This window comes from Gymnoscopelus microlampas (genome assembly GCF_963454915.1).
Source record: "Gymnoscopelus microlampas genome assembly, chromosome: 22".
NCBI classification, from domain to species: domain Eukaryota; kingdom Metazoa; phylum Chordata; class Actinopteri; order Myctophiformes; family Myctophidae; genus Gymnoscopelus; species Gymnoscopelus microlampas.
Window position 1 is genome coordinate 35570903 of NC_139959.1, and position 18900 is coordinate 35589802.

General features: G+C 40.1%; 2 protein-coding genes and 1 long non-coding RNA gene across 11 annotated transcripts in view; 2 read left to right on the forward strand and 1 right to left on the reverse strand.

Moving 5' to 3' along the window:
* Positions 1-4411, forward strand: part of abi1a (abl-interactor 1a) — a 100128-nt gene extending 95717 nt beyond the window's left edge. For all 9 annotated transcript variants that reach the window (XM_084048022.1, XM_084048024.1, XM_084048026.1 and 6 more), the window contains one exon: positions 1088-4411. In XM_084048022.1, the coding sequence (XP_083904148.1) occupies positions 1088-1263 (176 nt within the window). In that variant the 3' untranslated portion in view covers positions 1264-4411. The remainder of the gene's footprint in view (positions 1-1087) is intronic.
* Positions 1-6454, forward strand: part of LOC311038482 — a 389296-nt gene extending 382842 nt beyond the window's left edge. Inside the window, exon 2 of the long non-coding RNA XR_014600058.1 lies at positions 5770-6454. This is a non-coding gene — a long non-coding RNA (uncharacterized lncRNA). The remainder of the gene's footprint in view (positions 1-5769) is intronic.
* Positions 6455-7789: 1335 nt separating this feature from the next.
* On the reverse strand, positions 7790-16409 carry pdss1 (prenyl (decaprenyl) diphosphate synthase, subunit 1). Its single transcript, XM_084048613.1, has 11 exons — positions 16223-16409; positions 14889-14950; positions 14319-14457; positions 13643-13773; positions 12989-13130; positions 12581-12692; positions 12323-12432; positions 12136-12216; positions 11930-12043; positions 10500-10580; positions 7790-9723 (listed from the first exon to the last, which is right to left on the reverse strand). Exons 1-11 carry the CDS (start codon positions 16382-16384, stop codon positions 9583-9585), a joined length of 1275 nt encoding a protein of 424 aa, XP_083904739.1. The 5' UTR covers positions 16385-16409; the 3' UTR covers positions 7790-9582.
* Positions 16410-18900: the final 2491 nt, after the last annotated feature.

The following is an 18900-nucleotide window of genomic DNA, read 5'->3' on the forward strand; positions in this document are numbered from 1 at the left end:
AGCTGCTTGGTGGAAAAAGTACTCACATTTTTTACTTAAAGTAATACTAGGTAACGTTTTCAGTAAAACTAAAGTTAAATTGTATATCTTTTGTGAGTGGCAAATGTTTCACAACACCCACTCAAAGAATTTCACCCCCGAAAGCCTTTTATTTATATATTTTCTATTGAACGCCGTCGAGCATGACGTTCCCTCAAAAATGACGTAATCTGGCCGGAAATGGAAGCGGAAATCCACGGGGTTCCTGTTTGGCCAGGAACTACCGCGCCGGTTTCCTGTTTGGCCAGGAACTACCGCGCTAATAACAAAAGGAAACTCACGCTGATTTTAAGAGATTGTATGATTTGAAGAACGAAAAAAAACAGAAAAAGAAAACACAGCTCACGGTAACTAAAGCTCCACTGGCTAAGAGAAACGATCCACAGATCGTATAAAACAATTAAAAGAACGCTTTTTGAAACACTTCCGTCTTCCGGTGAAAACGAATGGAATTCTGGGTAACAGAGGATAAACGAACGGCCTGCAGTGACGGTAATGACCAGCAGAGGCTGCTAAAAGTAGTTTTTTGGAAATTTGCACAGAACAACTTTAAGTAAAAGTATCAATACTGCAATTGCAGAAACACTCTAGTCACAAGCAAAAGTCAGGTGATGAAAATGTACTCAAGTAAAAGCACAAACGTATCGGCATCAAAATATACTTGAAGTAGCAGAAGTAAAAGTACTCATTATGCAGAAGGTCCCATTTCACAAAGTTTTCAAATGCACATAATCATTTGAAAATAGCAGATCTACAAGCTCTCATGCGACGCGTTGTGAACTTGTAGATCAGCTATTTTCAAATAACCAATGTACAGGTATATAGGGCTGAAGTCGTTAATGTATGTTTCGTAATAATAATCAAAACCTACAAAGAAACTAAAGTTTTCAAATAATTGTTGTGCAGTAAAAGTACAATATTCTCCACTGAGATGTAGTGGAGTAAAAGTACTGAAAATTGGAAATACTCCAGTAAAGTAAAAATACCTCAAAATTGTACTTAAGTACCGTATAGAGAACCGTTAAACACCTTCTTTCCTTTACCTCAGTGGTCGCCATCTACGACTACTGCAAGGACAAGGACGACGAGCTGTCGTTCATGGAGGGCGCCATCATCTACATCATCAAGAAGAACGATGACGGCTGGTATGAGGGCGTGAGCGGCGGCACCACCGGCCTCTTCCCGGGCAACTACGTGGAGTCCATCATGCACTACGCCGACTGAAGAGGTTGGCAAAGCCACAGCGTGTGCCAACTCGCCCTTTTTATTTATTCAGTCATATCGTCCACACAGAGACGCAAGAAGAACTTAAAGGTTAATTCCGCCCAACGTTTTTCTTACCTTTTTATATAATATATTATGATATCCTAGGACGAGGGGTACAGAAGAAAATGTTCATAACTCCATCCCTAGTCCGCCGCAGCTAAAAATGTGAGCGAATGGGTCATGCGCTGAATCACATATTTATATTTTATATTATTTATATTGCTCGGGAAAAAAATATTTGACCTTCATATTGACAGAAAACTGTCCACAGTGTTTGTGTTAGCTGCGCCCTAACGCAGAGGTCTTCAACAGGGGGTCCTCAGAGTTACTACAGGGGGTCCGCCAAAATCTTTGTGTGATATGATATGTTTTACATTAACCACTTGAACCCTATAGCATCCCTTTTCTGAGGAGAACTTTAGCCAAAAAATATCAGATCTACAAGCTCACAACGCCTCGCGCTGCGAGGCGTTGTGAGCTTGTAGATCGGCTATTTTTGGCAAAGGAAAAAGGCGAAGAAAAAAGATTAAGGAGGAGGAGATTAATCTGCAACACAATTGTATACATAGACGGGGTCCCTGCTTCATCTCTCTCTCAGCTAGGGGCTCCTTGGCCTGAAAACTGAAGTCTCGCGAGACAAGATTTCACCCGTGATTTCACCCTTTCAAGTCCTTTTGTAAAAACTACGGTGGCCCATTTTGGACAAAAACACTGTGGCGAGGTTTCTGTCGTTATGAAAGTCAGATATCATTAAAAAAAAAAGTTTTTCTGAGCGATATAAATACCTGATTTAGCGCATGGTCCATCCGCTCACGTCTTTAGCTGAGGTCGACTCGGAATGGAGTTGTGACATTTTTCTACTGTACCACTCGTCCCAGGACATGATAATATCATATAAAAGGTAAGAAAAACATGGGGCAGAATTCTCCTTTAACAGCAGACTGGCTCCATAAGATACATAAGCCGTACAGTATGTGCTTTTTTTTTTACTGATATGACAGAATGTTCTTCTTCCCCCTCGTCGATAAAAATGCAGATTAAATGGAAAATAAATATATATCTATTTAGTTTATTTTTGGTGTTATATGGGCGGGCAGGCGGGTGGGTTTTGTGGGGAGGAACATATATGACATGTGTAAAAGCCCCGAGTCATAACGTTTTTGTCGCACGGCGGAGCATAAATTAGGTATAAAAGGTTTTTAAAAGATTGGACTGCCCTCTCTTGGCTCATGTGGATTTGCGGTCTTTTTGGGGACTTTTCCAAAGAGATGGTTGTTGGCACAAACCGAAGGATGTTGCGTACATTTACTGCGTTCCTGCCTGCACAATGATTCAGCATAGAGAGCATTCATCCCAATCAAGCTTGTTTCTTAAAGGGACAGTTAACCCCCAAAATGACTTTTTTTCTATCGATTAGTCACCCCATGGAGACCTTTGTATCTCCTACCGGAACTGCTGCCTACCACCAGTCCGCTGGTCATCAAATTATTGGCTTAGGAATGCGACAAAAACAAAAATATATCCATGAATTCAAGTCTCCATGGGGTGACTAATCGATTGGAAAAACTCATTTTGGGGGTGAACTGTTCCTTTAATTCCATGTGAATATAAGTATATCAGCTTCGATGGAACAAAATGAAAATTGAAATGTCCTCCTCCTCGCTGGAAGGCGAACATGATCAAATTAATTAATGTATTATTCACCTTCAGTGAAAGTGTTCTTGTTAGTTGTGTATATATATATAATAATGTGAGCTGCAGCCAATTGGGTCTCTGTAGTGTAAATTCAATGAATGTCAATTATATTATACTGTACCAGTTTTTTTTCTTAAGCCGTCTGATCTCATTTCCCCCGGTTTAAGGATTATTCTGTCTCACTATTATCTGATCAAGGTTTTACTCACAATGGTGCCATTTTTTTCCGACTCCTCGCCCCGATCTAATTTGCCCCCCCTGTTAACTCATTAAGAGCGGGAACGCATCTGTGTCATTTTATAGATTTCTTTGGATATTCAAAAATAGCAGATATACAAGCTCAGAGCTTGTAGATCTGCAATTTTTTATATTTTTTTTATCGAGAAAATGTGTGCAAATCTTTGAATATAGTACGTATATACATTTTTAACTCCAATCTTTGCTCCTGGGGGATTCTACAAATGTCTTCTAAATCCTAACAAAAAACGTATGTTGCTATTATATTTCGGTTTTCTGCTATATTTATAACGTTTTCATGTCCAGGACGACCTAAAATCTATATGTATTTGGCCGCTGACCCTCATCTTAAAATATTTAGTTCCAGGGACCTCCAGAAGCAAAGATTTGAGTTAAAAAATGTTGCTTTAAAAAAATATATATATTGAAAGATTTGCGCTAATGTTCACGATTTTTCAAAAAATAGCAGATCTACAAGCTCATAGCGCGGCACTCGGTGCCGCGCTATGAGCTTGTAGATCTGCTATTTTTGAATAGCCCAAAGAAATCGAGAAATGACACAGATTCTTAATGGGTTTTAAGAAACTAACTAACCACAGATTGTCTGTCCATATTATTGTATATCAGTGTTTCTGAAGATACACAGTCTTGGCATTGATGCAGCATGCAGAACTCTAAAAAAAGGATGTAATTGTGTAAGGTTAACGTTTATGCTTCCATTTATGTTGTAAAATGTACACGCCATCTTAGGTTATTTTATTGTTGAAATCACTGAATTGTTTAGACTCGAGAGGTTAATTTGTTAGACGCCAATGATATTTTTGTTTTCTAAGCGCTGAATTTTGTATTAAAAATATAAATATTTGAAGTCAGTGAAATGAACGGTTCTTACAACTAATCACAAACCACATAATACAATAGAGAACATACCATTTTGATTCATAATTTCATAAAATTCCTGACAATAGAACACATTCCAATTTTTTTGGACCATTTCAGCCTAATATCTCTTTTTTTTGTGTGTGTGACACCACTGTTAATATTTTTTTTTACTAATCCAAAGCAAAATGTGTGTTAATAACTAGGATAAATATCAACTGTTATCAATATCAACGTTAACTATTGGTAAAAGGACCATGATTATAATAAAGAACGGATATTGTTGCTGACGGGCCGAAACCTTGTATGTCCATATTTCAACTTTGTAAAATGTTTTTTTTCATAAATTAATGTCCTATACTTCATCATTCAAGAGTGACGCACAAATGTTTTTTTTTAATATTATAATGCAAAGGTTTCCAAACCCACGGCAACGATATGTATGCCGGATACAAGAAGAGTGGGCACTAAGGAAGAAGTGGGCACCATGATCTAAAATTGGCTATTTTATCCAAAATGTAAAAAAAAAAAAAAAAATATTGGAAAAATAGTCTGGAGTAATATAAAGTATTCATGATTTGAACATGCACAACAGGTACATCATTATCAGACCCTAAATGTATCCTTCAACTTCTTGTTTATGCCCAAAATGATTGTTGGATAAACAGGTTTTGTAGCAATTTGTTTGCAATTATAGTACAAATATTAGGCCTTAATTGGCTAATATTCAAGCATATGCTAATCATGTATATCAGTGGTTCTGTTAAGGACCCCCACAATTATATGTATTTGGCCGCGGACCCCCATCTCAAAATATGTTGTTCCAGGGACCCCCAGAAGCAAAGATTTGAGTTACAAATGTTGGCTTAAAAATTTGATATATTCAAAGATTTGCTCAAATTTCCAAGATTTTTCAAAAATAGCAGATCTACAAGCTCGTAGCGCGGCACTCGGTGCCGTGCTACGAGCTTGTAGATCTGCTATTGTTTTAATAGCCAAAGAAATCTTAAAATTACACAGATGAGTTAATGGGTTTAGACCATTTTCCCAATATTTTATTTTGTAACATTTTGAGGGGAAAATAGCTAATTTTACATCGAGGTGCCCACTTCTCCTTAATAGTGCCCTCTCTTCCTGTTACCGTGTTGCCAGAACCCACATAATAACACTGCCGTTTAATACACTTCAGAAATCATCAACGGAGACCAACATGACAACTCGTATACCTCTTCTACAGTCATCACCCAGAAGTTAAAAGTTATTTTTTTCTGTATAATTTTTTTCCCCCTATATTTTAACTGTAGGGCATCGGTTTCATAACTCAGGTCTATGAAGTCATTGTTGATGCCATAATGTTTTATTCTTTCACCTTCTTGTGGCTCTTATATATGACTTTACTGGGTTCCCACAGTTATGAAATTCCTGGTATATATTTTGAAATGAGAAAAAAATAATGTTTTCAGGGCTGGAAAAGGTTTGGAATTAATCAAATGTTTTGGAAAATGTTTGGATATCGTCTCTGTCGGGTGGAAACCTCATGTGTCTCAAAACTCTTACTTTTCAGGATTCAAATTTAAAAGTATCAAGAGTAGCAGATCCACAAGGTCGAGCTTGTAGATCTGTTACTTTTGATGCTTTTGTGTGATGCTGTAGTGTGATCAAGTAGGGCAGTTAATTTACGAAAAAACACAAAAAAAACAAAAAAAATATGGAGGTTTCTGCCCGATAGTGACGAAATACATTGTTTTTGTCTTAACATGGTAAAATGCAGTGCTACGTGATGCGTTGTTAGTTTGTAGATCTGTTCTTTTTGTCACGTGACACCTTCGCTCTGTCAGTCTGTCTTGGTGCATTGATAGCACACTGGTTTAAGTATGATTGCTATGGGAAATAGGGTGAAACAGTTTGGAAAAGTTATGGAAAAGTTTAGAAAATTCATTGTTAAAAATGTGTGGGAACCCTGGCTTTAAGACCCAGCCTTAAGTCACAGTTTCTCGTAAAGATGTTTTGATTAAGGTTTTTTCTAATGCAAGTTGAAAATGGCTGACTCCTTTACTATGTACAGTAACAGATCTCCACTCTTTATGATTTGTTTCTGCTTTGAATCATTTAACTGCATTCATTGCCGTTTTACATTTGCCGGATATTTACAGCTAATGCCTTGATAATTCCTGTCTGTTTGCTTTTAGTATATATCAAACAAAAACCAAGTGTTCCAGCTTCATTTTTCTTGGGTAGAAATGTTGAATCTTGATCTCTCTGCCCTTAATTTGTATATATAATATGTTAATTGAGAAATTAATGTACAGTCTTTTATAATAAACAATTCTACTATGTAGCAGCATGCCTGAGCGTGGTCATTGGGAATCAGAACTCAAACTTTGACATTGAGGTACCTTTTTGTAATAAGGCAATTTATTTAATGTATTCCTCCTACTTTAGTTGCCAGTTCCACTCCAAATGTACTGTGTAGTCCTGGTCACTGCTGACCCCTAGTGGTTAGTCTGAGGAGGGTGTAAACAACTACGTCTCCTTATGGAGTCACCAGCTACTTCTTTTGCCCTGCCAGCTGCTCACCTGCTGTCACTAGAGCAGTGGTTCTCAACCTGTGGGTCGGGACCCCCAGGGTCTAACAGCAGAATCTGTTAGCCTTAAACCATGTAATGTTAGTAGGAATAGCGGCAGTGGTTCAGGGGTAGAGCGGACAGTTGGGAACCGTGAGGTTCAATCCCGGGCTCCCCCAGAGTAAGTGTCGAAGTGTTCTTGGGCAAGACACTGAACTCTACATTGCCTCCAATAAGTCGGTTGGCGTGAATGTGGGAAAAGTGAGGACACTGGCGTCGACTGTTCGCCGCTTCACCTCCCAATGTCCCCTCCCTGTATGAATGAATGAACCATTGTAAACGCTTTGAGCACTTGGAAAAGCACTATAAAAAATAAATCATTATTACCAGTAAGACTCCCTAATCGGGAGATAAGCGACCGTAGGTCACATGTATACAGAAGAGGGCTCTGCGGGAAGGTTTGAGCAGTCGTATGGCAGACCAAAAGCAAAGGTGTGCAGGCAAGAGCTGTTGGTGTGTGTGTGTGTGGTGTGGGAGAGAGAGTGTGTTTATAGGGGAAAGGAGGGATTGTTTGTGGGGGGCAAGCCCCCGAGTTACGGCATTTTATGTGAGCTGCAGTGGCAGGGGGTCCTCCACTGGGGGCGCCACCACTTTTGCATCCGTTCTGGAGCACCAGGAGTGGGTGGTCCCCGGGAATGCCCCGTGAGCAGCCCCGTTGGGGTGGTCATTTGGTAATTTGTCCACATGTGCTCATTTTTTACACTTGGGGGTCCCCGAGGCAGCTGGGGGTCCCTGGAGCTCCGGGGGTCCTTGGAGGGTGTAGTTTGGCAGGTAAGGAGTGTGTGTGCAAAATGTGGCATGGATCGGGGCAATGGGTGCGGAGATATGAGCAGGGCAAAAGTGTGACGTGTGTGACGGGGTGACGGACGGACACCTGGAGCAGCTTTCTGTAGTAAGTGCGACCTACGGTCGCAATTAATTCATTATAACAGACACAGAAGCACCCGGGAGGAAGTGGACTAAGGGAGCAGGAGCCTAACTGAGTTCCTGTTTCTACACAAAAAGATTGACCTCGATGTGACAAATTAGAAGGACACTTGACTTTAAAAAAAAAGATAAGATCGTGTATCTTTTATTTGTGTACACGGTCACTGTGTGTGGATGTTAAGGCCTTGGCTGTTATGGAGCACTTATACCTTATAACATGTTCCAAATCATACAAAGTCCATGTGATCACTGACTTGTGGCCTAACAGGGTATGGACGGATCATAAAGTAATATCAGATCCACACATACTGTACACACACACCAATGACATCTCATTCATTTGGAATTACATAGATTGTACAACGCTGCCTCTCTGCCCGTCACTAGCAACGTGTAACTTGAACCGTACTTCCAGAGCAGAGTATAGTTCGCTAGCTTGAGCGGAGGGAAGCGGTTGCACTTATACAGTACTGTACAGTGAAAAGTGGGTGTTGGGGACACACATGTCCCCAATAAATACCCATGGACAACCCTTACTGATGCCATTGAGATAATTCACAGAAATGTCACCACTCTAGGATGATTGCATTGAAAACCAGTTCTGCAAAAATGTTCATTTTCAGAACGCTATATACACTAATAGCCATTTAAAGTAGTTTTTTTAACGGCGTGGCACCTAGGGGACAAGCTGTTTAGGAGAGCATTCTGTGCATACGCTGGCATGTAAGCCAAGGAAGTAAATCCCTGAATATGTTTCAAATATTCATATTTTCATTATTTTTCTGTGTGCCTATTTGTTCACATTTTGTGAATTCATGATCTCAGATCCACCCATGCCTCCATACTATGCAAAGACTGACATCTGACATCATCCATATATATTATATTATAGTTATCTTGTTGCCTTTATCGTTCTGCATGTTCAACTGTTATGTTAAATCATGACCGAAATAAATTAACTAACTAACCAATATGACGTCAGAGACCCACGGGGAAGCCACCGGTCTTGTGTTTTGGCTCTGTAGGAGGCAGAGGAGCCGTCTAGAGGAGTGTCTGTCTGCGTCTGCATTTGTGTCTGTGTGTATGTTTATCCGGGACTGGTATCAGACTGCTGGACCAAATGTTATTGTGCACTCACTCTCCCAGTGGGTAGGTAGGTTTCTGAAATATTTCACTTTAATTTCATAAGGGATTAAGGGACGTTTAATAGTGGTCAGTGTCAAATATGGAGTCATATGAGTCATGGATAGGTATAGATGATTAGTGATGACAGACTGGACAAATGGAAGTCCAATATCCACATAGAAGCCACGCCGTTATAAGACCCTGACTTGTTTTTTGTTTGTTTTTAAATAAGGTTTAAAAAGATTCAGTCTGAGAAACATGATCTTTGGCCATCAATGCCTTAATGATTTTCACCAATGATTTTTGCACAAGTTGGTTTTCAATTTTCCACATGGTGGATATTTCATTTTGGAATGAGACTCTTCAAATATACTTTGTTCAGTTGACCTGTATGTAGGTTCTGGAGAGAGCTACAGGTCAGCTGAAATGATCAATTTCAGAGTCAGCTCTGAGGGTCTTCCCTGCATGTTGCTCTGACCACTTTAAAGTATTTTCACACGGCAGTTTAGTGTTGTGTTTTTCCCCCGTCCATTACCAAAATAAAAGTCCCAACAGTGACAAATCATCTCAGAGTGCACCACAGCCACCTTTTGGCATCAAAACGATACCAGTGAGGGTCCCTCAGACCCCAGAGCAACTAGAAAACAAACACCCATCCCTTCCTCTCCTCATATTTCTCAGTCTGACGTCTGACCATGATGTCATCATCATCTCCCCTCCAGTGGGTGGAGGGGGGTGGAGGTAGCTGCCTGGGGTGAAGCGCCCCCTAGGGGTGTGTGGAGGGTGTGGTTCACTTGTCTCGGGTGAGCACCATCTCTGTGAGTCTGATGAGGGCGTCGCGTTCCGGCGAGGGCCGGAGCAGGTTGACCTGTCTGATGGCCTCCTGGCAGTAGCGCTGGGCGAGGTAGGTAGTCTGCTCCACGCCGTCACTCTGAGGAGAGGAAGAGTAGAACAATATAAGTCTCACAACTGTTTTCGTTTTTTTTGTTGTCAGGCCAAGTCCTAATCTGCAATGTAGTGAAACAGCGTGAATCAGAAACAATTAGCACAATATGTAGCAGTGTTGATTTCATCGGACTAAAACTATGACGAAAAGTATTCGTTGACTACCTTTTTTCACTGACGAAAACTACATTAAAACAAAATATATTGACAATTTCGTCAACAAATAAAAACCAGACTAAAATGTTATGGAGGGACTACTGGAGAAGAGATCCAGTAGAACTAAAACAAGTCGTCATGGGTGTGCAGGTGTCACAGACCGAAAATAGCCGATCTACAAGCTCACAGCGCTTGTAGAGCAGCTATTTTCGGCATGCAACTAAGTTAAAATCATTTCGATACCGTCACGGCCCGACAAAATATTTTTTTTAAATTAAAACTAATACTAGACTAAAAGTAAAACATTTCAGGTGACTAAAATATGACTAAAACTAAACAAAATGTTCTGTCAAAATCAACACTGGCTTGCACTTGCACGATGGGGAACCCCACCCCGACAAGCACGATGTAAGAGATCAATGGCCGCAATGTTGAATATGGTCAATATCCCTGTGTTCCTGAGCAAGACACTGAGTGAGTCATCAACTAAAATGACTATGATGTAAGACTGGTTGTCTTTAGTTACTTTCTAACCATTAACTTCATAAAAGGAGTCACTTGATATGAGCTTTAATCATCTTAATGTTGTGTTATTATGGTTCTCACCTCCAGAACGTACTGCCATGCACGTTCTACGTCCCCTGTAGAACTAAACCGCCTCATGATCATCGCATGGAGTTCAGGAAACTGAAACCAGTTGGAAAGAAGTTCAGCTCAAGGTATGTTCAGACAGACTGAATACAATTTACAATTCAGGCATTTAACACACGCTCTTAATCCACAGCGATTTACAATAAACAAGGAAAACACAAGTTAATGCATCAAATGCATAGAAATAGTAATCTATCATAAACTAGGTTCTAGGTAAACCAAGAACCTATCAGCAGTCTAAACAGTATAATATCAAAAAATCAATCATCTGTACATTGAAACTATACCAGGGCTCTTCAACGTTTTCAGGCCAAGGACCCCCTAGCTGAGAGAGAGATGAAGCAGGGACCCCTCTCTATATTGTATAACATTGTGTTTCAGATTATACTTCTTTTGTTTACTTGGTCTGCTCTTTTTTCCCTCTATACCTATACCTCTTTGCCAAAAATAGCAGATCTACAAGCTCACAACGCCTAGCGCGAGTTGTGAGCTTGTAGATCTGCTATTTTTGGCTAAAGTTCTCCTCAGAAAAGAGGTGCTAGGGATCAAGTGGTTAAGGTAAAAAAAAAAAAAAAATCATATCACACAAAGATTTGGCGGACCCCCTGTAGTAACTCTGAGGACCCCCTAGGGGTCCCGAACCCCCTGTTGAAGACCCCTGAACTATACAAACTATAGGATGCCAGCTCTACAAATTAACCAGGCATCTGTCTACATAACATGCTACTGTATCTATTCTAAAATACATTTTAGCCTTTGCATAAGCCTGCAAGGACAAGGTCGTCAAGGCTAGGACAAGTGCTACGGAAAGTGCTACTGGGCAAAGATGGAGTCTGAAGAGGTGAGTCTTCAGATTACGGCAGAACATTGGGAGCGAGTCAGCTGTTTTTAACTGCAACAGGGAGTTTGTTTTTGGGAGCCAGGAGGGAGAAGAGTCTGGGATGTGTGGAGCGTTGTGTGAATGCATTAATGTGTGCATGTGCTGTCGAGTCACACATTTGGGACACAGTATCTCTCTGTGATTAGGAATGTGCTCTGGAGCACCAGCACAAAAGCCAGGAGTCATTATCTTGACACCAGCAGAAACCAGATAAGATGTACCCTAAAATAACTATCCCATCGATCTTACATGTAATACGGGTAAAAAAAGAAACATTTAAAAAACGGTATCATATTAACCCATTAAGACCTGGACCTGTGTCCTGTGTCACTTTATATTTCTTTGGCTATTCAAAAAGCTCATAGCGCTATGAGCTTGTAGATCTGCTATTTTTGAAAAATCTTGACTTTTTTTTTTTTTTAAACTGTTAGGATTTAGAAAGAAAAAAAAAGAATCGCCTCAGGTCTTAATGGGTTAAATAACATCATTCTGTTCCGTTCCTTACCTGTTGACAGGCAAACAGGACTGGTCCGGTGGCCAATCCCAACTTGAGGTCGGCAGCTGAGGGCTTCCCCAGCTGATTGGCACACGATGTGAAGTCCAACACATCATCCACCAACTACATGAGACAGGACAGAAAAGTAATATCATTCCATACCCAGGAAATATCTATAATTACTTAATGGAACTGGCTAGAAAATCACAAATGACCTGAAACGCGATGCCAACGTTCCTCCCATACTGATAGGCTATTTCATGGACTTCAGGGTCAGAGTTCACCAGGATAGATACCTTGAATGGATAGGGACGGACGGTCAACGGAAAATAAATGGCAGATCAGAATGCAAGATCCTACTCCTATGTCTGTGTTATTTGTGCGTAAATAGAACGTACATACTGCTTTACAGCTGTTGGCGATGAGACTTGCAGTCTTCTTGAAGGTTTTCTCGAGGTAGTGTTTAAATCTTTCGTTCTCGTTCTCTTTTGAGCCCAGCTGCATGAATTCACCTGAAGGAGAAACGACCACTTTTGATCAACCATTCAGGGACCAATATTATGCCATCGTGTAGAAGTATTTGACAGTTCAACTATGAACTGCCTTTTCAACAGTTAACTTAAATAACAGCTCAAAAATGTGGTATTTGAGCGCAAGTACCTCGAACCAGGTCTTCAATGACCTGTGAAAGCACAGAGACCACCGAGTTGTTTCCTATACGGGCCAGAGCCATGGAAGCAGCAGACAGGATAAAATCTCCGGCCAAGATAGCCTGAAAGATAAGATAGAACAGGAGACAGGAGAGATATTTACAGTGATGAGGCGTATTTCATTTCAGCTTTCAGTGTGCTTCATCATACAGTACCGTAAAGTACAGCTGTACGCAAGCAAGTACGTGTATAACTATAGTTCATTCACTTCTCAAAATGACTATGATTTCACCACTTCATATGCTTTAATCTTTTGGCTACACAACATGCTTCCATAGAAGACATGCTGGCTTGTTTGGAATCCAAATGACTGAAATATATAAACAATATGGCTGACCACTGCTATGATTGATCACACCTTTCTCTCCCCCCACACTTCATTGATGGTGCTCTTTCCTCTCCGTTTGTCAGAACCATCGATGACGTCATCATGCACCAGGCTGGCTGTGTGGATCATCTCTGAGATCATGGCTATCGACCTCTGACCTGGAAGCAGATCTCTACATGTAGTGTGGGAGGAGAGAGAGAGAGAAAGAAGAGGAATAAGTAGAAGACAGATATCAGATTGACGCAGTTAAGAACCTTTGCTACATTTCATAGAATAAAGGAATACAATTGTATATGATGGAGTGTGGTTCATCTTTACCATTTCCCAGTGTACTAAATGTATTTTGCTTGCTTTCTTCTTTTCTTTGTTTTTTTCATAGGAAATGGGAAAACAAGAATCCAATGTGTTCCAATGGCTCAAGTGTAAGTATCAAGCTCTTGTTAATACTTGTCATTAGTTAAATATTTATAAAACCCACAGATAGACTTAACCACTTTCAACTTGCCGTCCATGTTTTGGGAAAGTTTGCTTTTCACAGCTACTTTTTGCCTAACGCTGTCATACAACAAAGTATAGAAGAATAACTAAAACTAAAAAGAGAAAAATGGACAACAAGGTTTCGAAAACAGCGATATGTAGTAATTCATCAGCAAGCAAGCTATATTTATTCCATCTGATTCTTACCCATCTCTGTCACTGTGGATGTTCAGGGCTCTGGCCATCAGGACCACTATCATGGGTCGAAAGGCCTTGCCCTTCCCATCAAAGTAGTAATCACACAGAGACCTCAGCTCGTCTCTAGACACAAACAATTCCTACAATGTACAGGTTGAACAAAGCACAACGTTCGTCATTAAAACTAAATCAACATTCAATTAACCACATGAACCCTAGCATCCCTATTCTCGGCATGTCATAATAGGCGAACATTTGGCAAAAACGTATCTCACATTGTGAGCTAGTAGATCGTAGCTATTGGCATATAACAAAGTAATAGGGTTTAGGTTTTTAAATGGACTAATTTCAAAATAACAATTTAAGGAGGTGAGATAGGAAGGGAGATAACTTTGTAGTTCAATTGTCATTCATTTTCATCATAAGGAAGATAGTGCATGGACATCCACTTCAGTGTCCAGGTGCAGAACAAACAGAAGATCAACATAAAGAATAATAAGATCCACTTGTATATTGCGTTCAACATTTCAATCAAACGACCTTCATCGGTTATTTGTCAAATTGACAAATGACGATTGTTTGATCAAAAACATTCAACGCAATGTACACATGTACATCCAGCCAACCAGTCTGCAGAGCTTATTATTTGCCATATTATGGGAATAAGCCTGAAGAACATAACTACCTTTTTAATGTCATCGTACAAGTGTGTGAGGTCTTTCTGTGCCAGCGTGAAGGGATCCTTCAGCTTGGCATCACTATGGATCTTTTTGCAGCAGCAAACCTGTGAGGAGGCAGAGGGGTACAGCAACCTGGCCTTGTGCCTGAGGGAAAAGACAGTGGGCTTCATTTAAAGAGAAGATTACATGCAAAACTGTAGTACAGTCTTTAAGAGGAACTCAGTGCCGCTGTGCAATAAGTCTATATTTTGATATGAGAGTAAATATTGTCTATAATGTTGTATATTGTAATATTGTTGTGATATGGCATAAGTGTTTATCTTTATCTGGTTTTAAAGCCCGCATTACAGTCATGTTATGTAATTGTCTGAACTTATGTGACTGTTCTAGCTTTTCTATTATTTGTCTTTCCACACAGTTATTATATAGGCATTACTTATGATTATTGAGCACAATTCTAATTGTGTAAATATTTTATGAACACACAAAGTAGGCATCCCCAGTTCCCACAACATGTTCACAGTATTGATAGAGATATTTGGTCAAACACATTGTGATATTTTATTTCAACTCACCTGGTGATAGATCTAAATATTGAGTTTGTATATACAGGATGTGACGAGGAGAAGGACAGCCCCTAGAAGATCAAATGACATGACAGCAATTAATACAACAAATCACTTCAATGGTAGATAATCATAGCAAGTACATTAACCTCTTCCACACAATCTATGTGGAAAAATATCGTTTCTCTGCTACTTTACTGAACACCTGAAAATGGCACAACCCTAGCCTAATAGCCCAGATGTAATTTGTTTTAAATCACAGTTTAACATGTTTTCAACAGTTACAGATTTACAGTTATATATATATATATATATATACTGTACCGTAATGTTATTTTGCCATGCAACTAAAATAGTCCAACACTAGCCCATTAGCACAGAAGTTAATTTCTTAATCAGTTGAACTACAGTTGAACTTCCTTAACATGCTTTCACCACTATATACAACAATGAGGAACAGGGTAGTGGCTAGCTCATTGGTCCATAGCGTTAGAGGGAGTTCCAACGCTATGGACCAGAGCTAGGTAGTGACCTATTACACATGCCTAGCCTTGGATCAAGAACTATCATAGATGTATTTTATACAGTCTGACATTACTCGATAAAATACATCTATGATGATAGTCTTGATCCAAGGCTAATTAACACATGGCAGTAGCAGGGCTAGAGAGTGACAGCTGGCTAAGGTTAAGAAGACAGGGGCTTAAGCAGAGAAACTGCCAAGTAGTACCGGGTCCCTGACATGACCCTGACCTTTATAGTTGTATGTTTGCATGCTGCTGCATGCAAACATACCTAGACCCAGACATTCAACACATACATTTGGTTACACTCTCTCTCAGAGTTACAAATGTATTACATTTTGCATAGACATTTGTAATGCATGTGTTCAAATGTGTACATTATACAAAAGAAAAAGTGTACATGTACACAATAATTGTGTAATGTACAATTAGTTAGTTGATTAATTGAATAGTAATACATGGAACCACAATGGAAACAATTAAGTCCCTAGGGCTTTTTTTTGTGTTAGCCCAAATGTATGACTTCACTGTACCACATGCTGTTTGCATTGCTGTCTAATAAAGTATTCAATTTAATCAATCAAATCAATCAGTTACAAATGTACACATTTGTAGAGATGTGTAGTAACAGAGTTATACATATTACAGAATTTCTACACAATTAAAGCTGCAATCACCAATAACTTCCATGTCCCTGACAGGGATTCGAACCCATGCAGGAGGAATCCCATTCAATGTACTGTCCCAGTCCCACTACTACACTGTATGACCTTTGGGTTTGACAGCACTGTCTGGGCTGTCTGTGTGGTTCCTGTATACCTGAGAGTCTCCAGTCCCCTGGAGGGAGGCCAGACCCCTGGCTGCCCCGCCGCCCCTCGGTGCCCTCAGCCCGGACACTGACTCTAGGAGAGCCGCCCTGGAACAGCCTGTACCGCTTACACTCCTCCATCTTCTCCAGCAGAGCCTCCACGGAACCGCCATGTTGCTGCACCACAACACGCATCCCCCCTCTGGAGGACGGACGGGTTATGACGCTGCACAGGAAGCGGAAGAGTCGGTGACGGCGTTGCCAGGTTTTGGGAGGGAATTAAGCAACTATGAAAACGTCCAAAAGAAGCGACTATTTTACAGTTTGGCTATTTAAAAATGTATAACGCATCTACAAGATCTTATAGATCTGCTATTTTCAACTAAAAAAAAACAATTGCAATATTGTTTAATACACAAATCTTGTATGGGGGTACCTTGGCACCAAATAATACATATGAATATTTGCGGGTCCTTGACATGAACATTTTTGAGAGCCATTGGTTTAAACAACATTTAGGAAACAAGTCCAATTAAGCAACTACACTTTAGAAACAAGCCCAAAAATAACCGGCAACAACCAATATTTACAAGCAACTTCACAGGGGAAAACAAGCCCAAAGTCGCTTATAATAAAGCGGACATGGCAACACTGGGTTAGCGAGCGGCACGTGACAGCCGCCCCGTTCAATTCAACTGGGGTCGATTAACGTTGCACTTTTTATATCCGGTGTAGAACGGATGCGGAAACAGTCTGTATTACGTATAAATATATGAGTTGAAATAACCGGATATAGTAGGCGGGCTTTAGACAGCATCTCGGCACTCAGCAAATAGACACAGATATCCACAGGTATTCTATGTTATGAAACACTTGACCGTGGGTTCCCAGATTGTGAAACACTCTATGGGAACGCCTAGTAATGACGTAGTAGTGACGTAAGGTATAATAACAAGAAGTACCAGAACACAGTTACAGAACAGAGTAGTCTGAGCATGGAGGATGGTTGATGGAGAAGAAAATAACGTTTTTTTATCCTTTGACATGCTATATTCATAGATTTGTAGTACAACTTATAAAGTGTAAAGTATATGTTAGGGGCCAGGATAGTTTGTTTTACTTTGTTTTGGACTGCAGAGGCAGTTCTGTTATCAAATGTGATATTGTATTATTATATTCATTACAGGTTTTCAAGCTGTTTTGAATTATAACAATGTTTGGCAGTGGCGTGCACAGACATTTTGAGGGGCAGGTGCTCAAGTAAATGATATTTTTTTGTTTACTTGGTCTGCTCTTTTTTCCCTCTACACCTATACCTCTTTGCCAAAAATAGCCGATCTACAAGCCCACAAGGCCTCGCAGCGCGAGGCGTTGTGGGCTTGTAGATCGGCTATTTTTGGCTAAAGTTCTCCTCAGACAACCCAGTCTCCATGCTTAAACGTTTGTATTGTACGATTTCGCAATGTTGGAAAACGTAACATAGGAACGAAATATCGTTAAATTTCGTTAGTGGTGTAAACTAAGTAAGAACATTTACTCAAGTACTGTACTTAAGTAAAATGGTTTGGTATTTTTGGGGCGGTGTAGCCGCCCCCTATAAGTGAGTTTTGGACACTGACCAATCCTGCACCATGATTGGCCAATAGTCTACAACGCATTGTATACCCCTAACCCTTCCATTGTTAATGCAAATCGATACTTTTGCAAAGTCAGCCAATCACATTACAGCTAGTGTCATCACCACTAACTGTAATGTGATTGGCTGACTTTGCAAATTCAGGACTGTGATTGGCTAGCGAAACACATGACACATGTGCAGCCCTATGAATAGCAGTATGGACTTTAAAAAAAGGCATTTTGCCTTTTTTTAAAGTGAGTCATGTTGTGATGACCACACACCGCCCACTTCACACTGGGTGTGATTTTTTTACCTTACCGGAGTATTTCAAAATTTCAATACTTTTACTTCTACTCCACTACATCTCAGAGACATATATAATACTTTTATTATGCGAGGCTACGTTTATGAATACCTGGTGGCCACCGCTCAGAGGTCGCCGGATTAGAGTCTGAGACATTATATCACAAAGCCACTGAGCACCGGCGCGGCCAGGAGACACTTTTAATTGCATGGTTTATTTTCAGTTGAATTTACAAATGTGTCATTTGAATGTGTAAAACACCACAAGAATCCACAATAACTTGTCGAAAATGTCATTCCAGTGTTTACAGGACATTCTGTCCAAAACATGTTATCACTCCCTTCAGTCAAAAACGAGTCAGTTCTTTCTCTCTGGAGCATTTATTATAATCTCTTACTGGCACAAATATAATCCAACGTCGAACTGGTAACAAAATAAAGCATAAACACAAACAACTCACTGGCAGTGGCTGCTGCACAGAACCAAAGGGAATGAATTCATTGAACGCCCATACACTTAGTTGAAGTGTCCATAACATCTTTGAGTGTTAACTCAAAACAACCAAGTTCAGTTGGAAAAATAAATCATAAGCAATAAGGAAACCAAAATGAAGATAAAATGATTATAAATACAATTATGGCAGTCAAACATGTAACAGAGCCCCTATTATAAAGCAATTCTCATGGGCACAGTGCAAATGAGATGTAAAAAGCCAGTGGGACACTTTTGGTAAGCAGAACTGGCACTGCGGGATGATCTTACACCCC